The 12393-nt window shown below is 44.6% G+C and overlaps 1 protein-coding gene across 1 annotated transcript in view; it reads right to left on the bottom strand.

Annotated features, from left to right (window-relative positions):
- The window catches only part of LOC108232063 (acid-sensing ion channel 1-like), a 56709-nt gene that overhangs the window by 40373 nt on the left and 3943 nt on the right, over positions 1-12393 (bottom strand). The window contains exon 2 of the mRNA XM_017409615.3: positions 6606-6801. Within this exon, the coding sequence (XP_017265104.1) occupies positions 6606-6801 (196 nt within the window). The remainder of the gene's footprint in view (positions 1-6605; positions 6802-12393) is intronic.

Below are 12393 nucleotides of genomic sequence, written 5' to 3'. Positions count from 1 at the left end.
CTCGCAGGAGATGGAGATCAGAAAAAGGACTATGAGGGAGATGAAGACGGTGATCCTCTCCTGGGGGGAGGTGGGGAGGGACACCTTTCTGCTGCTGCCGTGTTTCTGACTAATCTAATTTTCTGAGACCTCTCCACCAGCTTCTGCAGTGCAAAAAATTAAAGTTTGGGCTTTGGTTTTGGGCGAGAGATGTTCTAAAATCAGTCTTAAATCAGAAGTGTCAAACTCCAGGCCTCGAGGGGCCACTTGTCCTGAAAGTTCTGCTTGTTTTCTGCTCCAACACACCTGAATCAAATGGAACGGAGTTTGACACGTGTGGTTTATATAAACTAATTAAAGTCCTATTCCTTGGAGGAGTGGGTATCGCCCTCAGCCTTTCATTCCAGATATGCAAACTAATCTTATTATCATCCACCTTTCGGGTTTGGGTGAGAGCCGCGTGAACCAGTTCCTCTGAATTCTGATGAAAGACAGAAGGAGACGTTTCAGCGGGAAACAGCTCAGGCGACACACACACACACACACAAGTACGTGTTGTAGATTTCAGAGCAGGAAGTTGAGGCTGAACTAATCAAACGTTTGGAGGGGTGTGAAAAAAAAAAAAAAAAAATCAATGCGCAGCGGTGATGCAATGTTTGGGTTCGAGAGGCGAGCCAACAACAACCGGAGCATCATTAAAGCCCCACGGTCTTCCCCTCTCAGCTCAGGGAACGCTAGGCTGTGGAAATTACATTTCCTGTTCTCACTGCGGGGAAAAACAAGCTCATTAAAGGCCTCGTTAAGGCGCAGCTCGGAGGATGGCGTCGGCTTGTAAAAAGCTGGAGACTTTTTTTAACGTCAGAAAACGATCGGCTGTATTAACAAGATTAGCAGGAGTTTCCTAAACTGAATCCTGTCACCCTGTAGGGCGTTCTTTCTAATCTAACGTGTCATGATTTGTTCAGTAAGAAAGGTCAGAATGTGCAAAAAAACTCAGCCCACAGCAGTTTTACACTTCCAAGCTGTATTTAGTTCAGAAACCAGCTCTACAGTAAAAACACACCTCTGTTTATAGATGATACCAAACAGCTTCTTTGCTGTTTTAAGACACATCTTTGCCTGTGACTCACTGGAAGGGGTTTAAAGAAAACATGACTTTTTTCATATAAAATACAAGAAAAGTAATTAAGAGCAAACGAACTAAATACGAAAAAGTAAAAAATAAAACAACACATCGATCATCTGACTATATTAAAGGTCTTCTACTTTATGTAATTGGTACATAAAGCTGGAGAAATTGCATTTTCTGCAAAAGTGCAGCGTGAACGCTGAGTGAAATCTGCTGAAGAAGCTGAAACAAACGGAACACTAGCTACAAGCTAAAAGGAACAAAATGTTAGCTGAAAGCATCAAAAGTTGAGCTGAAAGCTAAAAGGAGAAAAACACTTACTATAAGTAGTAAAATGCTAGCTACAAACTAAAAGTAGTAAAATGGTAGTCAGAAGCTAAAAGTAACAAAGGGTTAACTAAAAGTTCAATGTAGCATAATGCTAGCTAAAAGCAGCTAAAGGCTAGCTGAAAGCTAACGTAGCTGAAGGGCAGCTAAAAGTAGTAAATGCTAGCTGAAAGCTCCTAAAGGCTAGCAAGAACTAAAACAACATTTGAGAGATCTCAATGCATTTCTATGAGGAAGAAATTTCAAAATAAAGTTAAATATTGTGAAAAGTGTAAAAGTTAGAGAAACCAGAAGTCACAGCAGCCACCTCCTGAGTGAGCTGAATGTTTTGATCTATGAAAAGCTAAAATAGCACAAAGTACACAGTAGTGGTTAGACTGTAAAACAGTACCAGTGGTTGTTTTTTTTCCTACTACTGTTCAGCACAATCATCAAGAGCTGAGCTGAATTAGTACAGATGCTTCATCAGTCTGTCTGTTTCAGCTGCACTTTATTCCCCCCTCACCCCTGAGCATTACTCCAACATTCAAAGATTTGAAGTGCAAAAAGAGGAGCAGTCACCTGTCTTCAGGCTCACCCTCACCTACGAAGGGTTCCCACAGAGCCACATCATCTACAAACAGCAGCGACGGACATCGTTTTGGTTCGACTACGCCTGCACTCTCGTACACGGATCTCCCCCGAACGGAGAATTGCTCCTTCCTGACTGAACGAGCTCCGTGAATCGCTCTGTCGGGCTTCTCCCTTCAGACCAATTCGTCCTAAAGCCAACCAGGGAGGATTTCTTCTGACGGCGCGGCTCCCAGAACCACGAACCCCACTGCTATTAGGACGTGTGTGTGTGTGTGTGGGAGACAGGTTGTGCTCTTTCAAGAAAACGGTCGCGTCTAATCAGCGTCAGATAGACTGAAAACACTCGACTTCAATTTGTACTGAAATTAGCTGCCAATTCTACGCTTCTCTATGTATTTACCACTTCACAAAAAGGAATAATGAACCATTTCCCTGATTGAATCAATGGATAGTGTAATATTTAGTCTTATTTGTTCCCTCTGAACACATTTTTATGTAAAACTTTGGTCACACTTATGGAAAAAAACTGAAAATTCTTAGACACAGACATAAAACCCCCTCCAACAATTCGTCTTTCCGCTAGGTTTATGTATAAAATTACCCACAAATAGAAACATCACTTCAAAGATACCTCCGCTCAGCTGCTGCACAACACCACGCAGAGTTCCCCTCTTCAGCGCCGCCGTGCGCGACCTCAGAGCCAACAGGTTTTTTCTTTACTTCATTTTATTTTATTTGCACTGTAAATCCAAATTAAATCTGGACTCTGCTGGTTAAATTAGGGACACCGAGACGTCCTCAGGGTGAATGCCAGCAGATCGCGGCGCGGAATATGCATCAGAGGGACAGGTGTGTGGAGGGAACAGCGGTAGGGTCCAAACAGTTAAAACAATAAAGCGGCGCCGGCTCGGAGGGGCTGTTTGGTAAACGGTGGCGTGCCGGTTGCAGCAGAAGCGGGGTTTTAATGGCCGAGTCGTTCTGCTGTGCCGCAGAGGAAACCCGCCTCTGCATGACTCAGACACACTGACCAGAACATCAACGGGGCTGCTTAAACACATCTACTTCAGCAGGCGTTTGTCTCCTTCTCATAAGACACCTCGGCACAACGCTGGCAGCTCTTTGTTGTGCTGAAGCATGTAATAACGCCAACAGCTGGATGAGAAGCCACGAGTCATTATTTACTCTAAGCGAAGGGGGGACTGGAGCAATGTTTGGCCTCACATTTTAACAGGGGCCTCCTGACACACGCTCCGAACACCGACTCGCACAAACAGAACCAAACCACGGGAAAACAAGAAGAGGAAGTGATCTTTGAGGTGTAAATATCGCCTCCGATTCTAACCCTGAGTGAAACCCGAACAGGACCTTCACAGGGAGTGACAGACGCCCTCGTTTGAACCCGAACATCTCTGTATTGTTCCTTTAAAAAGGGACAGTTGAAATCTGTAGAAATGCTGAACAATCAGAGTCTTACCTGTTGTAGACGGCTTTTGGCTCGACCTCAGACTGAAGACTGGGCTGCTGACCTAAAGTAACCCCAGTCTGAAAGATTTCACCCCAGTTTATCTGAATGCTAATTCATAAATCTGTACGCCGCTGTCAGCTTCACAATACATCGTTCTTCACGTTCAAATCTGTGGTTGTTTGTCAGGTAACAGTCTGAACGGGTCGATTTAAAACAACTCCCAAACGTCCCAGTGGTTCCTGCAAACTCTCCGTTTTGCCTTAAACAGTTATTCCTGCTGAAAGTCTCCAGGCCGCACTGGAAATGCTACAGCTAGCTGCTGCTGCTGCTATTACAGCTCACAAACCAAATCAATCTGGTCGCGACAAAGCTGTTTCTCCAAACAGACGCCGTTCAAAGGCGTCAACAGGCGAGGTGTTATTATATATGTGAGCGAGTCCACAGAGCCCCATTTCAAAACGTCCAGAATATCCCTTTAGTTTGGTTTTTAAATCGCACACAAGCAACTGAACTTCTGCTTAAGACACACCACTGAGGTCTGCAGAGACCAACCAGGGCTGGTTTTTAAACATCTCTTCTGCTTTTGTTTTCAGTCCGACATGCCGAGCAGCACAGCCCCAGAAACGTATACTTCTGCGTTAATATTTCCCCCGGCAGACGAAAAACAGAAAACATGACATTTTTTCCACAACGTGTCACAGATAAAAGCCACGCGCCAACAGCGAGAAACCTCCTGTATCTTTGTAAAAGATAAGGAGGAAGTGTTTGTCTTTAAAAAGAGAAAAAGCAACAAAGGTCATGTCAAATCACAGCCGGCACTCACAGCTCAACCGTTTCCTGTATTTCCGTCTTCTAAACCGTCACTTTTAGTCCGACCTGACCTTGATTTCAGCCCGGACGTTCAAGAACTGTTTCTTTTTTTCGCTGCTCAGTGGGTTTCCACACAAACGGGCGCCGAGACGGTTCTCAGCGCGGAGCTAATGACACGGATAGAACCAGCAGCTGCCCTCGGGTCAGGAGGACACGGCTCGGTTCTCACTTCCCTGAAACGAGTCTTTCATCGTGGGCTCATCTCATCTTCTCCACCAACTTCATTATAAACAGACTGTCTGCAGTGTACGGCTTAACAGAGGCTCTTTGAGCTTTTAGCATTAAAATAATTACCATGAATGTCTTTTTACTGTCAAAAAAATGCTTTAAATAAATGAACAGCCTTAAAGCTTATCGCTCACCTGCTTTCATGCCAGAATTGTGAGGATGTGTGTTACGGATGACTCTCAGCTACTACCACATCACATTTCAGCTTAATGTCTGCAACACTGACAGCGTTACAGCCATCTTTGTGTTGGACACTGTCGATTAGCTGCGGCGGCCATCTTACATTAATCTGACTCCAAAAGTTAATCAGTAGCAGACGCTCGTCTGACAATCGCTTTCTGAGAGTTTCATTAAAACCCACCCAGTGGTTCGGGAGATATTTTGCTAACAGACGCATGAACACACAGACGTCAACTAAAAAAACATTCATGGCCACCTTTGCCTTTCAGCGGCGTGCGATAATAAACAGGAAATAAAGGAAAACTATGACCCAAACAGCTAAACTGTTTTCAGAGGAGAGTTAAACATGGCGTGTGTTGACCACATGGAAAAGGACGATTCTCGTGATGTTTCCTGCGTCTCTTTCGACTCAGAGGTGGTTTCCTGTCGCAGGAGAGTCTCAGCAGCCACCCCTCGCTCCCGCGGGCCTTTAACGCCACGTAACACGGAGCCGTTCTGCAGCATCAGCAAAAGTCAGAAAAATAAGCCCCGTCGTTTCAGGCCGAGCTCGTGTCAGGATCCGGCCCGAGCCGAGCCGAGCCGAGCGGCGGCGAGTCGAGTCTCGACTTCAGTCGTTCGCCTGGTGCAATATCTGCGTGGGCGCACATTAATAATGTATCGTGATATCACTTCCATTTCAGTGGCTGCACATCAATTACCCAGACGGGGTGCTGACTTTAGCTGTTGCTCAGTCCCATCTGTGATCGCGGGGCGCCACTCAGACGCTGCCAGCGGAGTTTTCACAGTCGGTCGGGCTGTTTGTCGCCTCGCTCTTCTAGTCAGCTGCGAGTCGGTGAAAACTGGAACTCCCCTCAGTGATTTCTAATGTATGAATTTAGGTGGGAGGAAAGTCTGGACAAACGAGGAAGTGAGGCTGAGCTCGAACGCAGCCCTCCCATTTTCCACTCCATCACGTCGGCTGCTATAATACGACCTATTAGTTTTACCCACCTGAGCAATATATCTACATTTCAAACAACACTGAGGGACCGATGTGGAGAAGTTATTCTCTATACGTTGGATTTTGGAGCACATCATTAATACTGTACTTTTTTAAAACGCCGTTTTGTTTCATTTCGATACTGTCTGTTTTGTTTTCCTTTTTCTTGTTTGCGTGATCGTGTTGCTGCTGTAAACTTCCCCTGCTGGAGGTCAAAAAAGTGCCATCTGATCTGATAAATAAACCTAGAATAATAAAATAATAACAATAAATAAACCTAGATTAGATCAGGTGATTCAGGTGGCTTGGTTGGATTGGACTATCGTACAAGAGAGAGTAAATTAAACTAGAATTCCCTGAAGAGATCCTTAGCGCCTGCTGCCATCTATACCAACTCGTGAATGAATATTGCACAACCCATTAATGCTCAGAGCACAAGTTAGGGATGAGTCTCAGCTACTACCACACCAAATCTCAGCTCAACAGCTTTAAAAGTCACCATTTACTTTCGGTTTGCTAAGGCTGATTAGCTGTATCTTGATTCGGATGAGTTTTGTAAAATCAATCCACTGATTAATGAGGTATTTTGCTAACACACACACACACACACACATAGAGGCTATATGATTGCCAGCTTTCCATGGCATCGGGCGATAATAAAATGGTTAAAAAACCATCTGAGAAGCATTAGGATCTCTCCGACACATATTCCACTCTTCGGATTTTCTATAAATCCAAACCCTGACCAGCTTATGAAAGAAGAGGGCTTGGCCCAGATATTTGCAGTCCAGTATTTAAATATTTACCGGCTGCACCTGAAGCTGCAAGAGGCAGAGCCGTCAGCCATCGGCCTGCCGTTGGGTCAAAAGACTCACCACCTTAAAGTCCTCTGGTCTGCACTCGGTGCCGTGGAAGTGGCAGGACAGCAGCATGTCTCTGATGTCGTGGCCCGTGCGGTCGTAGAATTCCCGCATGTTGAAGGGGCGGGGCTTGAAGTTGTGGAAGTCGGCTTTGACCTTCAGGCTCTCCAGCACGCTCTCCTCCACCAGGTGAACGTCCCTGATCTCGTGCCTGACGGGACAGAGAAAAACATTCAGAAACTGCAGCGCGCCATCGTCATGCAGAAATGTCACCCTGATAAATAAATAAATGAGCTTGTTTTGGTGAAAATTTGCATCAATCAACCGGAGCTAAAAATAATTGCTCTGAACTACAAAAACTGCATTTTCTGCAAAATCCACAGAGCGCTGAATGAGTGCTGAAATTAGCTGAACATGGAAGCTAATTGTTAAAGCTAAAAGAAGCAGAACACTAGCTAAAAACCTTTAAAACAAAAAAAAAAGCAGAAAATTACCTTTAAAAGTGCAAAACACTAGCTAAAGCACCTTTGCTCTAAACTGTTGTGTGAACGGTTGTTTGTCTCGTTTGTCTCTACGTGTCCCTGTGATGGACTTGTGACCTGTCCAAGGTGTCACACAGTGACTGCTGGAGATAAACACCAGCTCCCCGCGACCCGGGAAGGATGGATGGATAAAAGTTACAAAAACCAACAGTCATCGCACCCGTGTCCTAAATGAGCTGAACATTTTGATGTATGAATGACTAAAACAGCACAAAACATGAAGAAGTAGGTCGATTTCGTTCTGTGTGAACGCTGACTCCTCATTCTCACGGTAAATCAAACGGGACAGAAAACTGACAATAAAACTGTACACAATGGGTTTTTTTTTCCTCCTTGTGACATTTGCCGCCTCCCAAATGGGGAGACATTACCAGAGTGCAGCGATTTATTGAACAGTGCATAATAAAGTCCAGACACAGGCCCATAAACCCGGCGGTCCAATCACTGTCAGAGCACCAGCTCAGGGCTGTGTCGTATTTCAACTCACGTCTGACTTATCTAAATCTTAAAAAAAAAAAGAAGAAGAAGATGTGTTTGTTTGTGGGCGACTGGCGCCTCCTAAATTTTGTTTGACTAGCTTGCGTGGGCTGAGAAACATTTAGTTAAAGTTTAATGTGAATTTTCAAACTAAATGACACCTTCAGCACAGAGCCTGATTAAATTATTAAGCTCCGGCATACGGTAAGGAGGAGAGGGATCTTTCCTGTCGGCAGAGAAATCAACGGTAAATGCCGGTGTTAGTGTTCAAATCATAAATGAACAAACACGGTAACCCCCCGCCTTTTCCACCTGAGATGCTCACTTCAGCTAACAAGGTGCATAAATAATTCAAGAAAGTTATAATTAAAGGCCCAGCATTCCTGTCGCCAGAGTTGGGGAACGACTCTCAGCTACTACCAAGCCCAAAATTTCACTCAGTATCTGTAAAACTGACTGTATTACAGCTGTGTTTCCTAAGGTGGGTAAGCTGGGCGGCCATCTTGAGTCAGACTGACTTCAGAAGTTCTCATCTCATTAAAATCCATCCAGTAGCTCATGAGGTATTTTGCTAACAGAAGCACAAACGCAGGCGGTTAACTGCTCACTGTCGCCCTGAGCTTCACGAAGATTACCGACAGTCTCGACAGCTTCCTGATGGACTGAACCCGAACACTGACAAACATTTCCAACTCAATCAAGGCGCCATTACTTGACTCTGAGAGCGTCGCAGCCCATAAACCTAAAACAAGCAGCTGCACAAACACCATTTAGCAGCTGAGATCCAGTCACTAATGAAGCCTCGGAATTTGGGCCTCATCAAATTAAGGCTGAGGCTTGGCGTCGTATTACAGTAACCACTGCGTTCAATCAAACCGGATGTGTCGGAGCGCAAAGCCCAGGGAACAAATGATGTGCCACTTTCTGCAGTCTTAGCCTGAACTGGACCCGGCTCTTCAAATGATTGGTTCGCTGCGTTCCCCGGCTAGAAGCTGACGGTGTCTGCTGGGACACCGTCTGGGAGAGAGGACCCAGTCTGGGTGGCTGCTGTGGGGTAAGGACTCCATCATATTAGTTGACAGTTGTGCAGGACTAGAAATTCGGCAATTCTTGAACAAGCTGAAGAGTTTATACATTTGCACTTGTGGTTTCTTCTTTCTGAACAGAAATGCAGATTTGTTTTATGAAAACACAAATTTACAACCGTGATCAAAACGTCCCAAGGTTACAAGCCTGATCGGTGGAGCGCAGGAGGCACATCGACACCACGAGTTGTGCGACAGTCACAATTTGTCCTCGCAAATATTCTTTATTATATGAGAAAATTAAACTAGCATTGCTCGAAGGGATAAACACGAGCCACCTTCTTGCCTGATGAAGTTTTCAAACAAGGATCTCATGAGATCATTCGGCGCTGTTGGGGTTCAGTCTGAGCAAAAACGCCAATACTGAGCTCAATGTTGGTAAAACAGACTGAGTTGTAGGATTAAGGTGGATTAGCTGCAGCAGCCATTTTGAATCGGGTTGAGTCCGAACGTTAACCAGTTGTAGACGTAGATTTAATTATTTCTGAGAGTTTCATTAAAAGCTGTTCACTGGTTAATGACATATTTTGGTAACAGACAGAATCACAGAACATGACTGCCCATTTTTAATGGTGATAACGGTGTAATTCAAAAACAACAATGATGTCCAGCTTGAAGAAAACAAAGCACAAACCGCTTTTAAATCTTTGAGATAAGAGCTGCTTTAGGACGGCAGAAATCCACTGTGGCCTTGGCCCCACGTGGACTACAGCTGATAGCTTCTCTGAGCTGCGGTGGTTCAAAGAAGATATTAAATGTTTATAATGTCTCCACAGAACCCCGCATGAAGAGATCTGAAGTGCTCCTTTAAGGCGTCCGTTCACCGAGATCAAATCACTCAGACCACATCCTGAGCTGGCCTGGCCACAAAGGGCCTTTCTTTTTAACAACAAGCTTTTGTGTTTAAGGCCACAAGTAAAAGGTCACATCCCCAAGTCTGGATCTGATATACGTGTCCCTTATTTTAGCCACGTCCTCCACCGGACTGATGATATTTCCGGAAACGGGGTGGTCCCTGAACGCCGCCCACGCAGACACGTGAAGGTTCGCAAACTGAAACCCATCCATTTCTGTTTACGCAGGCTGTGATTCAAGATGGCCACCAAAGCTAATCCACCTTAGCAAAGTCACTAATAGCTTTAATTTTCCAAACGCTGAGCTCCAATGTGGCGTGGTAGTAGCTGAGAGTCATCTCCACCACATCCTTTGGCATGCAAGGCAGCAGGTGACGCGTATCCCTTCAGGAAGTGTGAATTAGTTTCCATAGGATTCTACACAGCAGTGGCAGCTAGCTGTAGCACTTCTGGCGCAGCTTCATCTTTTATAAATGAACTAAAGACCGAATTGTAGTTTATGATCACATGTTTATGCAGTAATTTGTACCATTTATGCTTCAGTTAAATAACAAAAAAATACTCGACACTGATCAATGGTGGCAAAATCAGCCCTTTTTCCCCGCAATATCACGGATAGTTGGGGTTTAGGTCACACTTCTGGGTCTGTAATCCGTTTGGACCACCAGCCGGCCTTTTATATTTCAACTAAAACCAGGAATAAAAGGCGGCGAGCAGCAGAGCGGGGCGCCGGAGAAGCCACATCACACGCAGCATTATTCGCCGGCACCGAGACATTTACTTTTTATTTAACGGAGCTCAGAAAGACGTGAGCCCGCTGCCTTGCACCGAGAGGGGTCAGCGCGGCTGTAAACGCTGCCGCTCTTTGCCCTCGCTGTGATCTCCCGCCAGGCTTTTATTAAAAAATGTCACCGTTTTAATGGACTCACCCAAGAGCAGACTGCATGCAGGGGTTTTATTATCATTATTTTTATTTTTATTATTATTATTTAAACACTGCAACAAATGAAAGACCTTTTAGAGATTTCTGGTATGAGTGGAACCTCCACGTGAACATGAGCTATTGATCGTGAAACATTGTTAATACAATAAAACATTTTTATGGATTATAAAGCTGAAATACAAAAGTTGTGTTAAACAAAGAGATGTAACATTAGAAGTGTGTACGTGCTACTGAAACGTCTTTTTCTCCTTTTGTTTCCATTTTACGAGGACAAAGAAACATCTAATGGTCAAATTGTTATAATCCTAACATTATACCAGTAATTGCCTTATTTTGGTTTAAAAAGTACTTTATAAATGCAGGTTTCGTTCAGGCTAAAGCCCAAACAGACAGAGGCAAGGATTCCTTTTCCCTTTTTTTTACTGAAAACCCCATAATTGAAGAGAGAGACTGCCTGCGCACTGATTGAATATTGAACAAACCTGCCAAGGAGGCACTTATGAGGCAAAATCCCACAGGTACGAGCCGACGAGCACGGCGAAGGCTGACCCTTCAGCCATAAATATCACGCCACAAGATATTTCCCAAACCAACGGTTCCAGAACACCTGAGAGGGGGGCTGAGAACGATCTTAAATGGATTTGCCACGAGTACTTTCATATCTGGCCAGAGGGAGAACTGCTAAGAGGGCCATCGGCGCTTGACAACGGAGGCGAGATAATGAGCACTGAAACACCTTTTTGACGAGACGAGCGCACGGGAAAGAGAACCTGCACAAAGCTTCTGATGATCAACTTTGAAGACAAATTATATTAAAAAAATACATTCCTTGTGAAACGCAGCCTCAGATGTGAGGCTAACAGGTGTGTTCGAGTTGATAAATCCAAATGGAAATTGTTTATAAGTAGACAAAAGTGTTCATTTTTTAAGATTTATGCGCAAAATTGGCTCCAAATCAACATAAAGAAGTCCGAAGTTCACATCATCTGACCTCAGAGCTCATACCTTTTATTGTACAGTTTACATTCACTCATTATGGGCATGAACGGCAGTGATTCTGAGCTTCAAGTTAATTATTTGAACTGTATGTATATGTATGTGTGGATGGGTGCAAAAGCTTCAGTGTACTGTTGATTTTCTCTAATCTTTACTGCATTATAGTTCTATACGTAAAGGCTGAAATGCATATGTTCATCTAAAACAGGGGTGTCCAATCCTGGTCCTCGAGGGCCACCATCCTGCATGTTTTCCTTGTTTTTCTGCTCCAACACACCTGATTCAGTGGTTAAATTACCTCTTAATGTTCTGCAGAAGCCTGATTCAAATCAGGTGTGTTGGAGCAGAGAAACAAGGAAAACATGGAGGATAGTGGCCCTCGAGGACCAGGGTTGGAGACCAATGATCTAAAGCTTTTAATAAGTGGAGCTGAAGGTTCTAGAAAGTTTATAACTTTGACGAGATCAAAGCCTGCTGGCGTCTCATTAGTGGTTATGGTTGGCTGCATAAAAAGGAAGTGTTTGTCAGCACATACGGCATCGACCAATACTAGGAACGATGAAGAAGTCCGAGGAAGGAGGTTCAGGATCCACCGTGGCTCAAGCCCTTCCATGTCTCTGTCCACAGTGGAACCAGTTTACCTTCCCCATGGACTGAGAGGGTGTCGACAGAGAAAGAAGCTCCTGCTTCAAAGGCCTGATGGGAACTTGCAGCTGGCCACACGGAGAAGCCAAAGGCCTCCTGGAGAAAGGTTTTATGGTCAGATGAGACGAAGATTTGGCCACAGGGACAAGAAGTATGTTTGGAGTCATTGAGGTGAAGTTTTCAAACCTAAGAACACTGTACCAACTGCCAAGCATGGTGGTGGTAGTGTCATGCTGTGGTGCATTTCACAAAGTGGAATGA

Source organism: Kryptolebias marmoratus, linkage group LG8 (assembly GCF_001649575.2).
Source record: "Kryptolebias marmoratus isolate JLee-2015 linkage group LG8, ASM164957v2, whole genome shotgun sequence".
Lineage (NCBI taxonomy): Eukaryota > Metazoa > Chordata > Actinopteri > Cyprinodontiformes > Rivulidae > Kryptolebias > Kryptolebias marmoratus.
This window is presented reverse-complemented; position numbering and strand designations above follow the sequence as displayed.